The sequence below is a fragment of the Mytilus galloprovincialis genome, chromosome 2 (assembly GCF_965363235.1).
Source record: "Mytilus galloprovincialis chromosome 2, xbMytGall1.hap1.1, whole genome shotgun sequence".
In the NCBI taxonomy this organism is placed as follows: Eukaryota; Metazoa; Mollusca; class Bivalvia; order Mytilida; family Mytilidae; genus Mytilus; species Mytilus galloprovincialis.
Window position 1 is genome coordinate 75,328,594 of NC_134839.1, and position 25,647 is coordinate 75,354,240.

At 32.3% G+C, this 25,647-nt stretch overlaps 1 protein-coding gene across 3 annotated transcripts in view; it reads right to left on the reverse strand.

The window, feature by feature from the left end:
* The window catches only part of LOC143064395 (secretin receptor-like), a 149,120-nt gene that overhangs the window by 22,879 nt on the left and 100,594 nt on the right, over nucleotides 1–25,647 (reverse strand). The window contains exon 1 of one of the 3 annotated variants that reach the window (XM_076237198.1): nucleotides 6,993–7,123. The exons of the other annotated variants lie outside the window; for them this stretch is intronic. Coding sequence (XP_076093313.1) covers nucleotides 6,993–7,073 — 81 coding nt within the window. The 5' untranslated portion in view covers nucleotides 7,074–7,123. Of the gene's footprint in view, nucleotides 1–6,992; nucleotides 7,124–25,647 lie in introns of those variants that run through there. 3 annotated transcript variants of the gene reach the window in all.

The window sequence follows — 25,647 nt, forward strand, 5'->3', positions numbered from 1 at the left end:
GGGGACACGTCTTCCTAGAAATTAAATATAAAATAAAGATAACTATGGAGCCTTTTGTTAGGATTGACGTATCAAACATTTATTTTTTGTTTTTTGGGGCGTTCTTATGAAGTACCTCATACTTTGTGGATTTATCGCAGGCATTTAAATAGTGAAGCGTGACGGATTCTCTGTTACATCACAGCAAAGTGGTATGCAAGGGAAGGTGCGGCACCTAATTGAGAAAATATCCATTTATGTAGAAAATAAGGTTTTAATTTTGTGGCATTGAAACTATATTTGTTAAATAGGAATAATATTTTAAACGTGGGTGTATATTTAGGTTACAAGGAAGTAATTATTTACATAGGCGACAATGGTAGCCTTATTTGGTCCTGCCTTTTCACTATCAAAGATCCATTGAAAAAAATTTCGAATTCTGAATTATCAACACCTTTGGGTGTAATTACAATGGTCAAACACATATGGTGCCGCAGCTTTTTTGATAGAAAAATGGCATTTTTTAAGGGTACTCAACGGTTCCGGAATTTTCGAAATAGTATGAATGAAGAACACCCCTTGCTTAATTTGGCACAGAAAATGTTGCTTGTCACGGAGAGTTTTCTCTAAATTTCTCGTTATTTCTACACCAATGGCCAACACCCATTTCTCACTATTTCAATTTTAATTTCTTATTACCAAGGCAGCAGAAAATAAATTTACTTCTACCTATTATCTTGGATGTAAAATCCAGGTGGCGCCAGCCATCTTTAGTTACTTCCTTTTAACCTATACTGACACATATTGAAATAAAATCGGACAACCTTTACGTTAGTCGATTACTATATACTACTGCTGCTTAAGTTCAAATTTTTGGATTAAAGATACAATTGTTCACCATTTAAAATGACTTTCTTTACAGGTACCCCCTTTACAGAAAACGTTACTTTTTACAGACTTGGGGCCATTGACCAGCTTATTTTGACTGTTTTGTTATGTTTAAAACGCGGTTTTTGATTGATGAAGTTCGATTAAGGTCTTTTAAAGACTTTAGGCTGATGATTTGATAACTGTGTCCAATTTATATGTCTTTATCACGAATATACGGACACCGTTGCATAAGAGTCAAAATATTTTATGAAATAGACTATAAAAATGCTGAAACTAAGAATTCATCATTGCTGTTATGTGTTTTATATGAATTGTGTTCAGAATATTCAATTCGACGATATCAAGGAGAAACATGTATAGCCTTTGATTTTTTACCTAATTTTTAATATTTTAGGGTCATTTTGGCACATTTTAGCCATTAAAAATACAAAAATTTCGTGAATATGAGCAAAAATAAGCCCCCCTTTTTTCAGATATGCATAAATACATTCAGTGTTATTAAGGATGAGGAGAAATGATTAAAGACAGAGTCCTTGACAGAATTCTCGTTTTTACAGTAGATTAATGAACCCTACCCCTGAGGCAGAAGAACAAAAAAAAAACAGTAAAAATTTGATATAGACTATAGTTTCATGGCGATCAGCAATTTTCTTCTGTTATAGTGTATCACTTAGTACCTTATTAATTTACCGATCCAATTTCTAAAATATCTCGAAAAATACAGTGATGCGCCAGAAATCGTCATTTCGCTTTAGGTTACAAGGAAGTAATTATTTACATAGGCAACAATGGTAGCCTGCCTTTTCACTATCAAAGATCCATAGAAAAAAATTTCGAATTCTGAATTATCAACACCTTTGGGTGTAATTACAATGGTCAAACACATATGGTGCCGCAGCTTTTTTGATAGAAAAATGGCATTTTTTAAGGGTACTCAACGGTTCCGGAATTTTCGAAATAGTATGAATGAAGAACACCCCTTGCTTAATTTGGTACAGAAAATGTTGCTTGTCACGGAGAGTTTTCTCTAAATTTCTCGCTATTTCTACACCAATGGCCAACACCCATTTCTCACTATTTCAATTTTAATTTCTTATTACCAAGGCAGCAGAAAATAAATTTACTTCTACCTATTATCTTGGATCTTTATTTACTTCCTTTTAACCTATATCTCCTACGCCTTTTCAGTGCTTATGAATGAATTATTTGATATATCATATAAGCGTCGTGTGGGCTTTAATCTTTTGCAAAAACTTATAAATTTTCACATTTGCAGATGGTATTGATCTAATTGTTCAATTATAAGATCTACAGGCGTTAATCCACGATTCAAACGATAGGCATCTTGAAATTTGATCATAATAATATAAACGATACCAATTTTACAGCGTCAGACGCAAAAGAATTATAACAAATGTCAGTTAGTCTTTTAAATGTTTAAATTTGTCATCAAATGAATGGTTTAGTTTTCATTGAAAGTAAACAATAAAGGCAAATAAAGGCAAACTGCAGCAAAAAAAAGTTTGAATAAAATGCATTTGAATGTCATATATCTAGGTCCAGAAATGGTTCCAGTTGCACAGGTTTGTCTGAACTCAGAATAAATGTTGTTGTGATGAACATTGCAATTTTTATCCAAATGTAAATATGAGGAAACATGAACCTTACAAAATGTTGATTTTGATTCAACAAACACCAATATGCAAGCTTTGAAATAACAAAGAAGTTAACAATTATATATTAAGATAATCAACATTTACATGCTTTCTGATATATTAGAAAAAAAGGACAGAACTTGATCATATTAAGGATGTACGTAGGTGAAGTTTGGAATTTGTGTAAGATATTCGGACTCCTTAGTGTTTTTCCATACAATACAAGGTAAAATATTTTGCCCAATAACACCTATTTATCTTTTGATATAAGAATTAATAGCTCATAAAAGTTCATTTGAGAAAATTCTAGCAGATTCTTGTTTTTTTTTTTTTCTATTGATTTGAGACCCAAATAATACCAACGCAAATATAAGGTAAAAGTCATAGTCAGCCTTTATCCGCCAAATTTTATAAATCAAATATCTCGAAAAGGAGCTCCATGACCTATCAATATTTTAGCTTATTTTGATCCTTAACTAATACTCTATCAGCATATATAATTAATTTTAAATTCTTGATTTATTTAATTTCACCTAAGATCACCTAAGTACATCCTTATGTGATTATGGGATGAAGACGTAGTTCGCTGTCCAATTATGCTTATGTCATGATTGTAATGTTATCGAGACATTGTTTTTAGAAATTTTATTAAAAGAAGACCTCATGATGTGAATTTTATTGTAGTTATTCATGAATATTTACTGATTTTATGGTTCTGATCCTGCTTAGAATAAAATGTAAAGGATTTATATAAGATGAAGAAATATATGTAGGTTAATGATTATATGCACATAAATGTCTTATTCCATTGTGAATATATTTTAAGAAATCTAAAAGTAATGCTTTGTATGGGAATGGCATGTGACTCATTAATGGCCATTTATTCACTTTAATTTTACCTTTACTGTTAAGCCTTTTTTTGTAATATCATTGACCTGGTTCGGTACTTACACATCCCGTCACTGTGTTCTTGTGCAATGGTAAATATTCATATTCTTGTCTTTCGTTTTTGTAATTGTGCTTTGCTTATATGCTTTTATGTTTTTTCTTTGTTTGCATGTTTGTTTGTTTGGTTTAAGGTGATAAAGATTATAACACAATGTTGACTGATGTACCCCTATTTTGACATATTACCTAGTATATCTGTTTGTTCTGTTCACATATTGTTGTCAATAAAATGTTTTTTTTTGTTAGCTAGATAATAAAAATATGCATGTTCCAAATCAGGAGTATGATACTTGTTATCAATGCGTTTGATGTGTTTAAGCTTCTGATTTTGTAATTTGCTAAGGAACTTTCCGTTTTGAATTTTCGTTGGAATTCAGTATTTTTGTTATTAACTTTTGAATGTGAAATCTATTATCATCAGGGAAAGTCAACTCCGACCAGCATTGTAGATTCTCAGGTCTCTACAAAATTAATTATAATTTCTGTTACTCGATAAGGCTTTCATTAGAATTTGAAATCACCATATAATTATTTCATGTAATTACATTTTTGAGACTCACCGGTGAAAAGTGAGGAGCTGAATGAATCTCTCCTTTGCATTATAACCAACATACGATTTTGTTTCACTGAAAAACCAGAAAAAGACTCTAAATCTGATATTGCGTAGACAGAGTTAGGAAGGTGAACCTGTTAATTCACCAACGTTTAATTAAAACTGTAACTTAATACTGTTCGGGTTTAACTACCAAAGGTAACTAGGTCAAATTTATTTCTTTGATCAGGGAAAATGGGAAAAGTCAAAAACTTAGTCAGCTAAAAACGGTACCGTGATTGGATTATTCTCGTCTAAGTCCATCCAAGATTCATGAGATGATATTGTATCCAAGTCTGCTATTTTTTTTTAATCGAAGCTTCCTTTAATCTTTGTTACTATATAAACATTCATAAAAAAAACTGTGACCTAGAAAACTTGTACCAGAAAATTATGATAGTGACGGCGTGCCTTGATATCACACATGATATCTTATTATATAACAGCTTAGGAGGCGTAATTCGCCAATTAATTCGTCTTAGGCTTATGGTCCCTAATTGGGTTATTTTTGCAACAGACACGATTGGTTTACGGTAACTAATTGTATTATTTTAACAATAGACACAACTGGTTAACGGTCCCTAATCGTGTATTTTTACAAAAGACACGAACAATTTGGAGGAACAAACTATTCATTTCTTTAACACTTAATTCAAATAATGCTCTTCAGCACAATGAAATATAAATACAAATACAATGACTGATTAAGCAATTATGAAATATATCTGAATGATGAAATTCAACGAATGGATACTCACAAGTCGGTTCTACGTTTAAATACATGGAAAAGAAATGAACGTAGGTAACATATGTGTTTTACAATTGCGCATATCATAATGCTAACTAGGGATTAATTTTAAAGCATTGTAGATTCATTATTATTCGTGGGATACCAATTTCCGTGAATTTCGTTGGTACAGGCGAACCACGACATTAAATATTCAAGAAATGACAAATTTTATCCAGACTTTGACAAAACACGAAATTAAATACCCACTAATAAGCAAGTTGTCCTTTATCCACGAAAATTGGTATCCATGAAAATAAATGAATCCACAGCATTTAATACCTCATGTCAGGTTATCTATTCAAACACCTTCAATACACACCAAAAGTCCCACTCAACACTGCAAACTTTTAAACGATTAGATCAACATACTTTTCTAAGAATCAAGCAATCCCTATTAAATGCAATGAGTGCCACGGTGAAATATAATCATGCCGTTTTGCGACATACTATGTTCTTTTATCGAGCCACCGTGTAACACGATAGCTTTGTCGTGTTAATGAAATTGCACGTTGTAATAACAACAATATGACTCATTATGATAGTATAGTTATCTTTCCGACATGTAATAAATTCGATATCGTATGTTAAAATCACCAAATAATTATGTCGAAGGACTACAGAAAAAATGACATGTCCAACTAAAGCACCAAAAACTAAGAAGCTATCGCAATAACTATATATTATCGTTGGTTATCTCAAAGAGATTTATTTACTCGCTTTAGCCGGTACGGCGAAAGTAAGAAAAACAATCTAGTTGAGATGACCGATGATTATCTGTTTATCGCTATTGTAGCTGTGATGACTTTGTTTTTCAGTGTTCATTTAATTGACAACGGCACGTGTGTTCCCTTACAATGTAGTTTCTGGTGATAATATTTTATATCACTCTACTCCGCTGAGAAAGGAAATTATCAGTCAGCAAAATCAAAGGAAATTGTCGTAAAATAGCGATAAAACGACATATTTTATTGTATTAAAGAACACACAAATAGTCTTTCGTACTTTTTATGTAATGTCGATTTATCTTACATTTTTTGGTAAACAAACTTTTGCTCAATTGTACGTCATTTTTTGGAAAGTTGTATCGTTTGCAACCATACCACATCTTCTTTTTATTTCAATATTGACAATATTTTGATAAAAACAAAATTATTGTTTATAATCACTTTTAATAACGTTTATTAACTCTTAATGTGAATATTCTTATCCGAAAGAAATATTTTTATAATCATAAAAATCCTTCAAATTGTATAATACTCAGTGAATAACACTAGTGCTTTTAGTTTTAATGAGGTTTCAAGTTCTAATTTTTCAATTCGCAAAATACAAGAAATTGCGGGCCCTCGACAGTAAACAAACTAAATAAAATCTCACTAGATTCTTGAATTTATATACTACGAACTCCTTCAAACGTCAACTTATCAATATTTCTAGACGATATACACATAAAGATATAATGTCTCAACTATGAACAAAGTATCATCCAATTCTGCTGTGTGTATTCAGAGACGTTGCGATGACAATCTGTTGTAGTAGTTTATAATTTGTCTAAAATTAAATCTAAAAAGGGAAAGAACTCCTAGAAATAAAATTAACTCATAAATTCATGTTGTCATGCAAATCTAAGTAGTATGTCAGTGTTATTAACAAAGTGTCAGGAAATTATGTTGTGTGGTTTCAGAGGAGTACAGATGTCACGAATATTATTTACGAAACGAGGACGGACAACTAGACTAACAGACGGTCGGGTGACCGGTCACAAACATTATGTCCTATGGAATTTTGTATTGTGGAGTATAATTAGAAAAATAGGTAAATAAGTTGAAAAATATATTGGACAGCAACAATAATTTTCAACATTTGAAGTCTATTATCTAGTAGTTATAAAGTATCCTTTTTTTTTAATTCAAAGAGACCAAAAGAGTGGCCTTACAATCCTTCATTTTGCAATAAAAATGAATATTGTTTCACTTGTTAAAAATAAATGCCGTATACATAATGTTTTAATGATATTAAAAAAAACCTGTATGCGTATGCTTTATTATAAAAAAAAATGATGAACTGTTTGAAGCAAAATAAATGATTAAATCGATTAGTGATATCGTTTTGAAAGAAAATGAAATATTGAACGTTTTACCTCATATGTTATGAATCCATGTGCACACCACTCAATCAAAAATAATACAAAACAAATACACGTTCCTCTTGTGATATCCATGTTAATGGTTCACTGTTGTATTCTGTTGATGGATATATTGCATTACCAATGAGTGGGCGAGTCTTTATTTCTTTCTAGTAGCACAAGTAGAAAAGCTAAATACAGAGGAGTTGTATATACACATTTAATTAGGTATGGTATTATCTCGTATTTATCATAGAAGATTGAACTATGATTTCTTAATCAATTGTTCCATATTCATAAATGAATTCACAAGCAAACTTTATTTAATATACTTGTTTTTTTTTCAGCAATCGAAATAAAATCCAACTAAATATCGTGTGTTGCTTACACCAAGGTTTCACATACATATATAAGTTGTTTTACAACCATTTAAAAAACCCTATACTATAGTAAATAAATTTTAGTCTTATACAGTCATTTTGTTTTCAACGGCATCATTAAAGTTTGAATAATAAATTCTTAAGTTATATTCAATCTCTCAATAAATTTTCAGACTTATACACTGTCGTAAATTCAGTCTTGTTCAGACAATAAGCTTACAGTCAACTTATAACTGTTTAGTAGCTTTTATTTAATTCAGTATTATGTATATGTTGAGTGTACAGGTAAATAGCAACTACTGAACAGTCTGAACAGAGCTTCATGGACAGCAAGCGAATTATCTGAACAGAATTGAATAAAGAGTTATGGATGATTCAGAAAATCAATCAAAGGTCTGAAGATAGAGACAAAAGATACCAAAGAATATTCAATCGAAAGTATACTGGAAACGACATAAAATAACATAAGGATTTATTGTTCAGTCTATTTAGATCAGTTCAGCTCTAAACTGGTTTACTGGTGATGTATTCAGCAAAAATAAAAACCCAACTACCACAGGTCGCTTAATATTTACTTTTAGTTTTACTTTAGTATACTATGCATATCTGAATTATTCTAATTTCACCTTTTAAATGCCAGTTTACATCTCATGTTTGAATTAATGTATTGAAATGGGACTTTACGAAAGTCACCTTATACAAAAAAACAGTGTACATACTATGTTACTATTCTTCCCCTAAAGTGTAATTAAAATTCATGGACAACTGAGTTTTTTATTCACCAAAAGTTTTCTTCGTGTTTATTTATTTGCTAGTTTTAGAAACAAAAATACAACATCAGACTATATCCTGTATGAGTAGGGTTACGTTTACATTCATTCTCAATACAGATTAGTTGAAATGGTGTCGTGGATATTCCTTTTCAATACGTCATTGTACTTGTATTACCCACATTAGTAATATGTGGTTATTTTCAGAATACCTGGTTTGCGTTCCATATCGTAGAGGATACATAGGGCTACGTAAATTTATGACCATTGAACATGTACCTAGCTAAGTTGCTACATAGATATTGATAGCAGCTAGACTAGCTACTCGTTCAATAGTTATAAATCTACGCAGCACTACGTAACCGCTACAATATTAAACGCAATCATATTCTACGCATATTGATCAGATCGAGTATTACCTTTCAAGTATATGGGTATTGTTTTTATTTATCTTTTTTAATAGTACCTTCGATATTTTCAATTTGTTTGAGAACAAAACTAGCCCTTAGCTGTATTTGGCAAAACTTTTAGGAATTTTGGTCCTTAATGCTCTTCAATTTCGTATTTTATACAAAATTTAGTCCTGGTATCTATGATTGGTTTATTTACAACCACTTGGTCGATGCCACTGCTGGTGGAGATTTATTTCCCCGAGGGTATTACAAGCCCGTAGTCAGCACTTTTTGTGCTGATATGAGTTATCATTGAAATAGTTATATTTACAAGTTAACTGTTTACAAAATTTTGAATTTTTGGAAATACTAAGGCTTTTCTACCTCAGACATAGATTGCCCTTAACTGTATTTGGCAAAACGTTTAGGAATTTCGGTCCTCAATGCTCTTCAACTTCGTATTTTATTCGGCCTTTTTAACTTTTTTGGATTCGAGCGTCACTGATGAGTCTTTTGTAGACGAAACGCGTATCTGGCGTATATACAAAATTTAGTCCTGGCATTTTTTGTGCTGACATGAATTATCATTGATATGGTTATATTTACAAATTAACAGTTTACAAAATTTTGAATTTTTTGAAAATACTAAGGCTTTTCTACCTCAGGCATAGATTGCCCTTAGCTGTATTTGGCAAAACCTTTAGGAATTTTGGTCCTCATTGTTCTTCAACTTCGTATTTTATTTGACCTTTTTAACTTTTTTGGATTCGAGCGTCACTGATGAGTCTTTTGTAGACGAAACGCGCGTCTGGCGTATATACAAAATTTAGTCCTGGTATCTATGAAGAGTTTATTTACAACCACTGGGTCGATGCCACTGCTGGTGGAGATTTATTTCCCCGAGGGTATCACAAGCCCAGTAGTCAGCACTTTTTGTGCTGACATGAATTATCATTGATATGGTTATATTTACAAATTAACTGTTTATAAAATTTTGAATTTTTTGGAAATACTAAGGCTTTTCTACCTCAGGCATAGATTATCCTTAGCTGTATTTGGCAAAGCGTTTAGGAATTTTGGTCCTTAATGTTCTTCAACTTCGTATTTTATTTGGCCTTTTTAACTTTTTTGGATTCGAGCGTCACTGATGAGTCTTTTGTAGACAAAACGCGCGTCTGGCGTATATACACAATTTATTCCTGGTATCTATAATGAGTTTATTTGCATTAGAATATAGTTCATATATCTAAAAATAAGAAGATATGATATGATTGCCAATGAGACAACTCGTCACAAGAGACCAAAAGGACATAGAAATTAACTATATAGTTCATCATACGACCTTAAACAATGAGCCAAATCAGTACTGCATTGTAATCTATAAAAGGTCCCAAAATCATATATGTAAATCAATTAAAAGGAGGAGATTAAATGCCTGATTTATGTATAAAATAATAACCGAAAAACAAATATGATCTACAGCAACAAAAGACAATCACCGAATTACCCACTCCTAACTTGGGACGGAAACATTCAGAATGTGGCGGGGTTAAACTAGTTGGAAGACGCCAATTCTCTCCTAACTTGGAACATTGGTGAAACATAACAACATAAGGATAAAACGTTTAATCTACTAAAAATTACTAAACTCATTTAATCGATGCACAGCAGAAATATTTTTAACAAGAACACAGACCGGACGTGACATGGTATTTATACATCCCAACAACATAAACGACACTAAGATCTGGAAATACTTGCAGTTATTGAAACATAGTACAAAGCCAAAACAAAACAAAACAAAAGCCAAAACAAAAATATAAAAGCAATTGTACATCTAAGACTTAAATGTCAATCAGTACACATCCAACATCCACAGGAATTAGTGTAGGTACGTCATAGTCTTCTACCTTCATGGGTTTTTAACTTTACCTCATAGTTATATCAATGTGGCAATGTGACATTTATTATACACATTTATCGCCTGTTGTTTATCTGTTTGTCTTTTACTTTTTTAGTCATTGTTTTTTTCTGTCTTTGATTGATATTGATGGTTTCCCGTTGTTGTCTCGTCTCTTCTATTTATTTGCGGGAATTTACAAACGTAATATGAATACTCGGATATCACTATAAATGTAAAATCAAATTTGGACACTGGATTTTTTAGATTCTATAGATATAGCTACTTAACAAAACAGTCACATACTAGTAGAGGAAGATCTGTATAGAGTACACGTTAAATAGACAAAAAACAGAAAATATCATATTGAATTGCTGAGTACTTCGGCTTTCTCAATAAAAAAAACAAGACTTCCTGATGTCCCATAACTTCCGTTTTGTGGGTAGGGACTGTCATTGTAGATATTGTTGTTGATACGTTAGTGCCAAATCTGCCTTTTAATCATTATGAGTGTATACGAATTTCATTGTACCCTCGCAGCTCTCGAGTGGTGCTTATATACTTAGCCATTAAGGGGAGATAACTCTTTTAATTAATCTTTTCTACGAATGATCGTAAAATTTTCAACTTCGGTAACACTTGTTTTGCTTTTTTTCCTTAAAGCATTTTATAGAATTCATCTCAAAATTCTATCTCAAAGATTTCTTTTTTTCACATACATAAATGCTTTTTATGAACTATCTGTACACATTTGGCAATTTTGCACAACTTGTAAGTTAAAAAATTGCATAATGTTCCATAATTTTATTATATTTTTGAAAAAAGCATAATCAAATCATTATTTTGGCAATAAATTAGAAAACCGAAAAGACGTAATATATATCTATGATCATCTTAAATGGTACCAATTTCTTACTACCAAAATATTGTTTTTTTTATAATAAAATAAATACTACTACTATAAAATTTATAATTGCTGTATTCATCATTCAAGAGTGTGTATGTGTTGTGTATAAAATCTTTTTGCAGTTAAAGTGTTTGACTTATTCATAATATTGAAGTGAATTCATATTCATTCACCTGCTTTTAAAAATACAAAATTTACATAGATTTTTTTTATCCATATTCACATACAGCTCTTTATTTACAAGCAAAAATTAATACATGCAAATGATCATCGCGTCTTACTAAAAAAAATGTGTATACAAGACATTGATCAGAAACTTTAATTATTTTTTTTTCAAAATAAACTAAGACAGACACTCAAAAATGCCTTCAAATCCAGATTCATTTTGATAATGAATTGATTTTTTTGCTAATATCTTACTTGCTTTCGAGTTTTACATTAGAGTCAGTTTAGATATACCAACAATTGACATAGAATTGTGTTTTGACTGATATTTCTACAAATATAGATATCAAAAGTTTCGTTTAAAAAAACAACAGTTTTACGGTAAAGATAAAATGTATAGTACGCTTCGATTTTCGGGTGAATATGATTTAATTATGTAAGACAACTGATATTTTTTTGACTTGAAACCGAGTTTAATATGAATATAAAGTATATGTGATGAATAGTATTTTTAACTACACATTAAAAAAACATCAGGGATATTAAATTTTCTTGTAAGTTGATTTCATCTATTCGGATGTCGCAAGCTTGTACTAGAACAATTCTAAGAACATTTTCATTTCAACATGTGAGACATGTTAGACGATAACCTTTTGGTATACATGCACATGTACAACAATTCTATATTACTTTACATTTACATTTACCTTAATACTTGAGTGTAGATGAATGAATACAGTCATTTTGAGATAAAATAATTTTTATATGCATCCATATATTTTCGAGAACTACTGTTTGGATTTTTGTAACGTTGCATCCAAGTTTGATTTAATGTGATCTTTAAATGCATACACGTGACAAAAAAAATGAAGTTTATTATTATAAAGGAATAGTGAATAAAAAATAAAATAATACACAATAATTACTTTAAACGACTTTGATAATGGTGAACGTACACATTTCCTAAAGTAATTGTCCTTAATTTTCCAAAAGTGTGCTTTTTGACAGAAAACGCTGAACATTTGAAGTTTTCCCGATAGAAAATTTATTTTTCATTTATCGTGCAATTAGAAAAAAGTAAAAACATGTAACACTTGGATAAGAGCTTGCTTTAATAATTTATTTATTTATTTTACAAAGTAATATATAACAATAGACAATACAGGAGTATGGAACGCCACAACTGCTTTATGATAAGAAAAACCATATCATTAAGGTTAAAATATTTCATGAAGCAAATGTTCTATACTATAAAGACATTTGACTATTAAACTCTGTCAATTCGCTATATCACTAAGATACATTTATATACTATAAAGACATTTGACTATAATACTCTGTCAATTCGCTATATCACTAAGGTACATTTATATACTATAAAGACATTTGACTATAATTGCCAATTCGCTATATCACTAAGGTACATTTTTATACTATAACATTTAACTATAATACTCTGTCAATTCGCTATATCACTAAGATAAATTTATATACTATAACGACATTTGACTATAATACTCTGTCAATTCGCTATATCACTAAGGTACATTTATATACTATAAAGACATGTGACTATAGTACTCTGTCAATTCGCTATATCACTAAGGTACATTTACTACTATAAAGACATTTGACTATAATACTCTATCAATTCGCTATATCACTAAGATACATTTATATACTATAACGACATTTGACTATAATACTCTGTCAATTCGCTATATCACTAAGGTACATTTATATACTATAAAGACATTTGAATATAATACTCTGTCAATTCGCTATATCACCAAGATACATTTATATACTATAAAGACACTTTGATATAACATTGAGCTGCCTTTTCATACTATTCTGTCATTTCAATGTGTTACGAAGATAATATTTCATACTATGAAGACGTAGACAATAATAGTGCATTGACTTGACATATCGTTGATATGTCAAGTCAATGCACTATTATTGTCTTTATACTGCAATCTAAAAAAAAAACATTTTCAATTGTTGTTTAATGCGTTAAGGTTATTTATTTGATTTAAATATTGGGGGAAATACCCTTTAAAAATACATCACATCATGCTCGCGGAGAAATATACAACACAATGAAATTTACATTTACCTGTTGAAACCAACACTCGATGGTGAACGAAATCGTTTGAGTGTGGACTTAAATATCAACCATAAGCATAAAACATAATGATTTATAGGTTGCAAACAAAAAATATTAACAAATTAAATATGTTTTTCCAATAATTGCAAAAGAAACAATGTTGAGTCGTTCCACTCATCTTTGTATGCATTTGAAACAAGAACAGGTTGAAGAGGTCGTATGAATAATTCAATATCTTTTCGGTAATTTCTATTTAAATATTCATGAGGAAAGGTGATATCGGGTCAGCGACTGTATATGACATAGAAATATACAGTCAACGCATTTTGACTGCTCAAATAGAACGAGTGCAGTATAAATCTGGATATAGCATGGAGCTACGTTTTCATACTGATTTGTCATTTTACTAAACTGTTATGTGATATTGCTATTGCATAAAGATACATTTTATACTACAAAGACATCTTAATATAAGATTAATATAGTGGGAGATATTATGGACATAATTGTGCAAGTCGTGATACAAGCATGAAATTTTGTATACAGGTTGGCTAATTGATAATTAGAAAAATTCAGCTGCTGGCCATCAAAAAAATTCATTTTTTCAAAATGGCCACCGTTCATTTGTAAATGGCGTCATATCAAATTGGCTTCATTCCATAAATTCTGTAAAAGATGTTTTATAGGTATAATCCAATGTAAGTTTTGATAAAACTTCAATTAGAATTCCTACAATACGATAAAACAATGCATACATGAAGAAAAAGGTGACTTCCGGTTCCAAAATGGCGGCAACAACGTGGAAAATGTCAAGTTTATCATTTCTTTTAACTTAACAAGAGATGTCACGGTCTTTGTTAGGTTCAAATGCATATATACAGGTTGCCTATCTTATAATTATCTGACAGTTACCAATACACACACCTGTACAAGAAAGACCAGAACGGTAGCATTTACAGTTACCCACACTGCTTGATTTCTTGCATTCGCATTTCAAAAAATCCTGACACGAGGATACAACGACAGCCAAAGAAGTCCATTTTTGTTACCAACTTCCATTGTTTTCTTTTCTACCATCCAACTCCAGTGTTCGTGACTTGGTACATTAACCTGTCGAAAGCATAAATCCGGATGAGCCCAAACATGTCCACCTTGATATGATTCTCTTTTGATCCGGAATAGAACCTCTGGTAGGCATCATAAAGCTGCTGCTTCCTAACAAACGATTCAAATCGTGCCTTGTTAACAGCAAATGTTGATGTTGCCATCGTGATGCAAAGAAATGCTTCTATTGTGTCAATGTCTGTGTTCTAATACAAAAGCGGGGTAAAAACGTTCGTTACATCTGGAAATACTTTCCATGTCTGCCAAGCTGACCTCTTCACTTTCCCATGAAATGCCTACACAGTGTCACATCCATTGAATGCATGGCAGAAAGGAAGAACAGCTACATGAGGACCAAACCAATTTGCTATGACATGTAGAGGAAGCCATAGAAAGTCTTCAAAAACCTATTCACAATTTGTCCACATCTTATCTTACGATTGTTGCAATTTCTAATACTACTACATCTGTGTCAGAACTACTAAAAATTCCTTTGTACAATCATTTTCAGCGGCATGCATAACATTACCAATGATCTGTTTCTTCATGGTTACAAGGAGATAGCTGGGAAGTTTCCATATTGAAATTGCAAAGAATATTTTCCCCTTAAGTAACATAAGCATTTTAATAAATCACTAAAGAAGCCATTTTGTCAGCTAGAAGCATGAACAAATCCGTTTTGTTGTCATCTGCACAGCGAAATCTACTCCAAACCCTTAAGGTGTTACCAGAACCAACAACTTTACGTCTAGCACCAGTACCTTACCTTTTTTCTCTGCTCCCAGCCTTTAAATTTTTCATTTAGTAAACATCAAATACAATGTTTACTCTTGGATACTTATCGTTAAAAGATTTTAGGTAAGGCAGTATGACATCATTTGAATAATCATCAAATATTCATGCCCCACGTTGTGCCCCACCAACAACAAATGCGTCAGAATTTGGATCAGTTGATGCTCAATCGCAAAATGTATTAAGTAGACCCATTTGTTGCGATTTAATACAACAGTTTAAAGTGATATTGTTACGGCCAGAAATCGCCTTTAAATTGTAGCCAACAAAAGACACAAATCAATAATAAAAATTAACAATATTTATTATACAAAAGTTTACAAGAAGTATTACACAAATATTACTGTCAACTTAACTGTCAAAATATGAGTCCAATCTTTTATCTTTATCTGTATCCGGATATCTTTCGGAATCCAATCTGAATATTACGGTCACAATCCAGTATGATGTTGTTTGTAGAATAAAAGTGTCAATCCAAAGGCTATGAATATTAATGTCTATCGATGTCTAAGTCCAAATCCAAGAGTAAGTCCTCGAGTGACTTTAACTTTAGTGTCTGTATAAATATATATTTGTCATGGAAGATTCTAGAACAGTCTATAATGGAACATCCTAGAAAGTTACAACAGAAGTTTCTAGTAAAATGTAGAAGTTTATATAATGCATCTTTTATTAGGATCATTCTGGAAAGTTCCAATCATTCTGTAATTGTTCCAGAGATTTCTACACTGCACAATTCTAAAATTACTCTGTAAACAACTATCAGGCCACACAGTACAAATCAGGCCAACATAAATAAATACAATAATTACAATATCATAACACCTCCCCCATTAAAAGAAGTTTTAGTGTAACAAAAACTTATCATGAATAAAATGAACAAAAATACATAGTATATACAAAGTGTTTTAATAAGCTCTAGATAAAGCATCTACTATTACATTATCTTTACCTTTAATATGTTTTACAATTACATCATATTCCTGTAACAATAAACTTCACCTAGTCAACCGCTGATTCTTGTTTCTCATTTTATGTATGAAGGTGAGAGGATTATGATCAGTACAAACAAGAATAGGATATACAGTGGGATTCAAATATACATCAAAATGTTGAAGTGCTGACAACATTGCAAAACACTCTTTTTCAATAGTTGAATAATTTTTCTGATGTTTATCTAATTTCTTGGAAAAATATGATATAGGTTTCTCAACATTATCATCTGTCTCTTGGTATAAAACAGCTCCAATTCCTACATCGCTTGCATCAACGGCAAGTTTAAATTGTTTTTCAAAGTCTGGAGTAATCAGAACCGGACTATTAATTAAAAGTGATTTGCTATTTTCAAAAGCGTTTTGACAATTTTCACTCCAGATAAATTTAGAATCTTTTCGTAAAAGATGAGTCAGTGGTTGAACCACAGTAGCAAAATTTGAACAAAATTTTCTGTAAAATCCAATCATGCCTAAATATCTCATAAGTTGTTTTCTATTTGTAGGAGGAGGAAATTTGGAAATAGCTTCCACTTTAGCCATAATAGGTTTCACTTGACCTTGGCCAACTGTATGCCCTAAATAATCAACAGTGGCCTGACAAAATTCACTTTTACCAAGATTAACAGTTAAATTTGATTGTGACAATCTATCAAAAGTATCATACAAATGTGTTAAATGCTGTTCCCAGCTATCGCTACATACAATTAGATCATCAATATAAGCATAACAACAGTTTAAATCTTTTATAACATTATTGATCATTCTTTGAAATGTAGCAGGTGCACTTTTCATGCCAAACGGCATTACAGTATATTGAAATAAACCATCTGGTGTAACAAAAGCTGATATTTCACGAGCTCTCTGTGTCAGTGGAACTTGCCAATAACCTTTCAACAAATCAAATTTGCTCACAGATTTTGCTTGACCAATGTTGTCAATACAATCGTCTATCCTTGGAATCGGATAGGAATCAGATTTTGAGACTGAATTTACTTTTCTGAAATCAGTCACGAAACGAAAGGTTTTATCTGGTTTTGGCACAAGGAGACAAGGAGAGCTCCATTCACTGTTACTCGGCTCAATAATATCATTGTCAAGCATATATTTAATTTCTTTTCTCATAACTTCAAGTTTGAGTGGATTGAGCCGGTAAGGATGTTGCTTAATTGGAGAAGCATCTCCTACATCAACATCATGACAAACAGCAGTGGTTTTGTTTGGCACATCTGGAAAAAGATTTTTAAAAGAAAATACCAAAGTTTTTATTTCTTCTCTACGATCAAAAGAACAGATGTACAAGTTTTGAGTTTAAATTTGACAAAATTTCTGAATTTTTCAATCTAACTGTCTCTTCCATAGTTTTAGATCTAAAAGGTGGTTCAATTACATCTGGTTTGTCATGACTGTTCTCAAATTTAACCATGCCTAAAGTGGCAACTGGTTTACTCTCACATTCATTAGTACGTTCAAAATATGGTTTTAACATATTAATATGACACACTCTGTTTTGTTTGCGCCGACCTGGAGTTTTTACAATATAATTCAAATCATTGATTTTACTCTCTATTGTATAAGGACCACAATATTTAGCCTGTAAAGGATGTCTAGGGACTGGCAAAAATACAAGTACCTTATCACCAGGCTCAAAAACTCTATCCCTGGCATCTTTATCATATCATATTTTCATCTTGTTCTGTACATTTTTTAAGTTTTTCTGAGCAATTTGACAAGCAGTATACAATTTTTCTTTAAATCTAGATACATAGTCTAAAAGATTCAAGTCAGTATGTTCAGTAAGCCACTTTTCCTTAATCAATTTTAACGGTCCCCTTACAGTATGACCAAATACCAACTCAAAGGGACTAAATCCAAGGGATTCTTGAACAGCCTCTCGGACTGCAAAACGTAGAAAGTGAACTCCATCATCCCAGTCTCTGTCAAATTGAAGACAAAAAGTTCTAATCATGTTCTTCAATGTTTGGTGAAAACGTTCTAAGGCACCTTGAGATTCTGGATGGTACGCACTTGATCTATACTGAGCAATCCCTAACTGGTACACGACTTGCTGAAATAAACCTGACATGAAATTTGATCCCTGGTCGGACTGTATAGACTTAGGAAGTCCTACTAATGTGAAAAATTTGATAAGTGCTTTGACAATAGTAGGTGTCTTGATATTTCTTAGCGGAATAGCATCAGGAAAGCGAGTGGATGTACACATGATTGTCAATAAATACGCATTTCCAGTTTTGGTCTTTGGTAAAGGTCCAACGCAGTCAATTAGAACTCTGCTGAAAGGTTCGTCAAAGGCTGGAATAGGCAGAAGTGGTGCTGGTGGTATTTTCTGGTTAGGCTTACCAACAACCTGGCATATATGACATGATTGCAGTATTCTGCAACATCATTTCTAAGTCTTGGCCAGTAGAAATGCTGCAAGATCTTAAGGCAAGTCTTCCTTATACCTAAGTGTCCAGCCAAGGGGGTGTCATGGGCAAGACCAATAATTTCTTGCCTATAAACTTTAGGCACCACCACTTGGTATACCACTCTCCATTCCTCCTCTGGGGTAGCATCAGGAGGCCTCCACTTCCTCATTAAAATGCCGTCCTGATGGAAATAGCATTCAGCCACATTGTCTGCTTCCTCCTGTGGTTGAGCCCTCTTGCAGAGCTGAAGAACCTCAGGGTCTTTATTTTGTTCTTCCAAAAAGTTCTTTCTGTTTAATGAATGGCTGTTTACGTCTGGCCATGGCATAATTACATTCTTGTTAACATAAGTTGGTCTTATTATGGCCTTTTCTGAGCTACCAGGACCTTCAATGTCAGCTAGGAAAGTGTCAGAAAGGTCCATGTAATCAAACTGGTTTTCTTGCAAATCCTCATCTTGTTGTTTTCTAGCCATCACCCTAGTTACAACACAAGCTGGATACAATTCAGCATCATCTTCAGGTAATTTAACATCCACCACCGGTTCACTGGTAACAATTGGTTCAGCAACCACTTTGTTCCTAGCTAGATCATTTCCTAGCAATAATGTAACACCCTCAACAGGGAGATTAGGACGAACACCCACAATAACTGGTCCAGTTATCAAATCTGACTTCAGATAAATACGATGGAGAGGAACATCTATACAACCTAGCTCTACACCTTGTAACAAAACGGAGGCACCAACAGAAGTCTTCTCGGACAAAGGCAACACACCTTCTAACAATAAAGACTGAGAAGCTCCAGTGTCCCGTAAAATCTTAATAGGCTGAAGAGTGGTATCATCAACAATAGAAATAAACCCATCAGACATAAAGGGTTTATATTCCTCCATGTAATCACAAAAACTGGACTTAAAAGCCTGACTCGCAGGACATTCCAACGTACTGGTAATATAAGGTGTCGTACACGCACTGGACTTCGGCTTATTATCTCGTTCATTCTTCTTCTGGAGTCTAAAACAATCAGCCATCAGGTGACCATTCTTCTTACAATAAGCACAAATCAGTGACTTCTTCTCAAAAGTATCAAATTTTGGACTAGACATATTAAAACTGGACTGACTCTTATTTTGTGCAACAGGCTTACTATCAGTACGCTCAGTGCTTTGATTTTTGTAATTTCCACTTGAATTATTAACATTTTGACCCTTGAAACTTCTTGTATGTGAAAGGGTATAATTATCTGAAATTACAGCTGCATCATGTATTGTCCCAACAGTTTTGTCGTCTAAATGTGTTTTTAAGTCTAAATGAACACATTGTTTGAACTCTTCTAATAACATCAATTGTCTTAGGTTATCAAAATTGTTATCTGTTTTCTTTGAAGTAAGCCATTTATCAAATAGATCTTCTTTTTCCCGAGCAAATTCCACATAGGTTTGCGAATCAAACTTTTTATAAGATCTAAATTTCTGTCTATGTGCTTCTGGTACTAGCTCATAAGCTTTCAAAACTTCCTGTTTTACCGTGTCATAATCAGAACTTTTTTCTGATGGAAGTGCGGAGTATATTTCAGCGGCCTTGCCCTCCAAAACACTTTGTAGCATTGTAGTCCAATATGGCTTTGGCCAATTCAAATTATGAGCAATTTTCTCAAACTGTGGAAAATATTTATCGACTGTTTTTTCACAAAATCTGGGAACCAAACGTATATTTTTTGCTGCATCAAAATATTCTGATTTCTGCTGGACTTTAGTGTTGCTTTCTTCCTTGACCATTTCAATTTTCATTTTCTCCATCTCTATCCTTTCCTTCATTTCAAGTTCTTTTAACTTCATTTCAAGTTCTTTTAATTTAAATACATCTTCTTTTTCTTTTTTATCCATTTCCAACCTTTCCTTCATTTCCAGTTCTGCCTGTTTTAATTTAAGTTCATCTTCTTTTCTTTTCTCCATCTCTTTCATTTCCAATTCTTTTAATTTAAGTTCATGTTCTAATTCAAGCTGTTTTAATTTAAAGGCGTCAATATTTTCGACCTTAAGTTCAAGAGCCTCTTCACCTAAAATTTCTGCGTCAACTAATTTGTTTATAACTAAATTTTTTATAATTTGTTTTCTCATAGATACTTTAAAATCTAAAAATTAACAATATTTATTATACAAAAGTTTACAAGAAGTATTACACAAATATTACTGTCAACTTAACTGTCAAAATATGAGTCCAATCTTTTATCTTTATCTGTATCCGGATATCTTTCGGAATCCAATCTGAATATTACGGTCACAATCCAGTATGATGTTGTTTGTAGAATAAAAGTGTCAATCCAAAGGCTATGAATATTAATGTCTATCGATGTCTAAGTCCAAATCCAAGAGTAAGTCCTCGAGTGACTTTAACTTTAGTGTCTGTATATATATATATTTGTCATGGAAGATTCTAGAACAGTCTATAATGGAACATCCTAGAAAGTTACAACAGAAGTTTCTAGTAAAATGTAGAAGTTTATATAATGCATCTTTTATTAGGATCATTCTGGAAAGTTCCAATCATTCTGTAATTGTTCCAGAGATTTCTACACTGCACAATTCTAAAATTACTCTGTAAACAACTATCAGGCCACACAGTACAAATCAGGCCAACATAAATAAATACAATAATTACAATATCATAACAATATTCTGAGACAAAGACGGAGGAGCATATTGGTTTTCATGGCTAATGAAATCTTTAAAGTCAAACTGTCAGTTTGACAAGAAAATAAGGTATAGAAAAGAGATCGCAGTCACTTTTCAGGTTCTCCAGCTTTGTTTTGACAAAGAAGTTTTCAGTTTCATTTTAAACCTTTTATAAGGAATTGCTCTTTTTTATCTGGTTATAAAAAAGCAGATTCACCTTCGTTTTGCATTTGCTTCAAAAGGTCTTCGTATTGGACCCAATATCTTGGAGTTGATAAACATATATTACCCGCTTCCGAATCAGCAACATCCTAAGGGGAGTCAATTTTGTACAAATTTTATGACTAAAATGAATTTCTAAACTCGTTCATTACGTTGGAAAGCCTTTGGACTTTTTCGTAGAAATACTTTTGTGTATCGTAGAGTCTTCATGATGTCGTTTATCTGTTGTAGCATGACTCAAACCACTAGATCTTTCAAATTTATCTACCAGTCTACTGACTTCTGGTCCAGCTACCATTCATCGTCTCAAAAGGATCTTCGGTTAAACGTATAGCACCAACATCGTCCTTCACAATTGCATTATTCTGTTTTTTTGTCTGATCAATTGTAATATAAAAAACAACTTTCTGGTCTTACGCAAAGTGAAATTACTACTTGCAAATTCCATTGATACCTTTGGGTGATGTTTGTGAAGGGAAATGAATCAGTAACCATCGAACAAAATTAACATGATCAAGACAAACAAAATACGGTATCATGCTTTGTAAAGTACGATATATGACTTGTGGAATGGGCGTACTCCCGAAAGCACGAGAAGTTCTTAATTTATAATTGATCGCGATATATTAAACTGTGGTCGGAATGACTCTTTTTCCGTTCACCAGTTGATCAAATACTTATACGTCACAGAGTCATGAGCTATATTTTCCGCGTTTACGCTTTCATAAGCTGACATTATTAATTCAAGCAAAACACAAGCTGTTATCTGATGCACGTGTTTAGTATTTATTACATTTGAACATTGAACATGTAGGTGTTGCAATATCGGCTTCAGTGAGGGCACTTGTCCATGTTCTATCACACAATATTTCACTAAGACTTTTAAAACAAGCCATTGCATTGTACAATCCACCAAACATGACGATAAACTTATCTTCTCCGTACAAATCTGGCCATTCCCACTGAAATTGCTTAGTCTGTACCAAAGTGGTTGATCTGCAGCTATAATACATGGTTGACCGGGATTTAGAAAGTTAACCACCTTCTTCACCTTATCCAATGAATGCTTAATCATTGCACATGAAAGGGCGTGTTTGTTAACAGTGGCATCATAGAAGTTAAACTTACTTGATCAGAAGAGCCTAGATCTTTAGAAGAAAGAAATGACGACAAAGATAGTTTTATGAAATCCAAATCCTCATCTGTTAGATGATCTACGATTTACATCATTGTGTCCTTGTAGTGCGTGCAAATCGCTCTTAATGCTTTTGAAAAGTGTGCGCATGCACGAAATTGTTAAACTCATGGGTACCGTCACCTCGAAAATGTTATAAAACAAATTCATAACATAATTAAAAATACCAAGGAGCTAAGTATATAATGAATAGTTCAAATATTTTTGTGTGAATTTTGTAACATTTTCGCGCATGCGCAAACCATGAACATGTCAAATATTAATTTCTAGTATATATGTCACATGTAAAGAAGTTAGCCACCTAATCTGATAATATTTTATTGTAAAAAAAGGTCAAAGACAACATTTTCCAGAAAAATAAGTATTTTAGAACTGGAAAAAACAGCCATTTTAGAAAACGTGGTGGCCATCTCGAAAAAGTTTTTTTTTTTTATGGTCAGCAGTTATTTCTTAAAAAGTATATAATAATGATGCTTCGTGCTATTTTTAATGCTTGTATCATCATTTGCACAATTCCCTCGATTTTGCTTGCTAATATCTTCCACTAATATAACACTTTCAAGGTGCATATCATCTGTCATTGTAAAATTTCTATATCTTTATTCAACCTTTAATACAAATATATCTGACACTCTGCAAGTAAATCGAACATTTTTACCCATGGTCAAAAATTTGAATAGAAGTGCATTTTCCCTGGCACATAGGTTGTCGAAATACACCCCTTCAATTACTTGAACCTTGCCTTCAGAATTATTTCCCAAGTCATCTATAGTGTTTAACTTCTGATATACATTTTAAAATATAGTAATCTACTCCTGGATCGTCCGCGAAAACGGCTAGTATAATCCCGGGTTTTTATTAATTCGATGAAACGGGTTTTTGTCGCTGTTTGGGATTCGTCTTTCAATTACCTCCATTTCATACACAAGTTTATATTGACGAAACGTTCCGGCAACGACAGTTATAACATGAATAGCAGGACAAATCGCGAAGTAAAACATTCCGTGAACTGGTATTAAGTCTTTTAATATTGGTGATTGCACCTTACTGAAGTGACGACTTTAAATGATCTATTTCGGAGTACTTCCGCAACATAAATTTCAATTCGCATTTTACATTTAGAGGACTGTCTTGATGTCTCCAATTTGTCTTTGCAAAAGTTGGACGAGGTTCATATAATGAGATTCCCCCCCCCCCTCCCATTTAACCATTCTTTTAAATAAATCGTTAAAAGCTATAAACGATTAATAAAAATTGCAAAATTTAGCCCGTGTACAACCTATGTCCTCGGGCGGAGTCTATAGCAACATGCAATATTCTTTTTTTATTGTCAGCAATAAACAACCTCTTTTTTCCAAATTTCATAACACAATTTTTTTCAATTATCATGAACATTTATTTGAAACTTTAGCACATGTAACGACGGAAATTAGCGTCTTTCGGATTTTAGACGTTTTCAGACGTTTGGACAAATTGACTACCGTTTGTAATGTGTGGAATCATTTTATTCCTTTAAGACCCAAATATGTAATTAATAGGAGAAGAATCTTTGCATTTTTTACTCTTCATGTATCTAACTTTTGTTTTGATCAATTAAAATAAAATACGCGTTAACTGCTTTGAAAAATGAAATATCAACTTTGACAAAATGGCTACCGTTTGAAAAACGACTGTGTAGAGAAGATTTTATTGATTCAGCAATATTTGGACTCACGAACAATAAGGCAAATATTTGTACTTTGGTAGATATTATTATTGTCTTACTCTTTTTATTCATTTTCTGCTATATCTACTTATAAAAATCACTTTTAGTCGTTGAGTTAACGAAAAACGTTTTGGACATTTTTCTTATTCCAGCTTAATATGCAGCCACCGAGTCAAATGAAATTTGGCAAAAAAACGGAGTTAACGCCACAAAGAACCGACACATGTCGTTGTTCCTGTCAAGAATCAAGAAGATCAGTGACTAAGAAATAGGATCACTATACATAAGAGTTAAAGCAGTTTTTCATAAATGAACGTTAGACATCCGTTTTTTTCACATGGCTTTGTCATTTTAATCCTCAAATATACTAGATATTACTTAGTATATGATCAAGAGCTGTAAAAACTTATTTAAAGCATAAATTGAATTTGTTTTAATATTGGTTCGTGTTTTCTAACATTTTGATTTTGTGAAATTTCGAATATTCTGTGCCCAACGTTTGAAAGTAGAAATAGAGCAATCAATACTTCAATAAACCCTTATTACAAGAAGCCATGTAGTGTGCGCTTATTACCAGGGAGGTGGAAAGCTTGGCTTTCCTTCAAACGAGTGAATGTCAGGCAGGCCTGATATAACTGCTCATATTATTCATCCACACATTAGAACGCGTATCGCCCTTGACTGGCTTTACAGGCCTACCACGGACGACAGCTTATCAAACTTAAACAGGTTTTTCAAAATATACAAGTTTCTAACAGAAGGTAACAAAAGAAAGTAACGAAAGATTTTGCGACGATGCAAATATTAAACTTTACAATATAGATAAATATCTTTAACCAATGAATTCAAATAGCAAAAGCTATGTAATTAACAAATATATACTTATTAAGCTTCATGTTGATTATTTAACAATGACATACATTAAATATG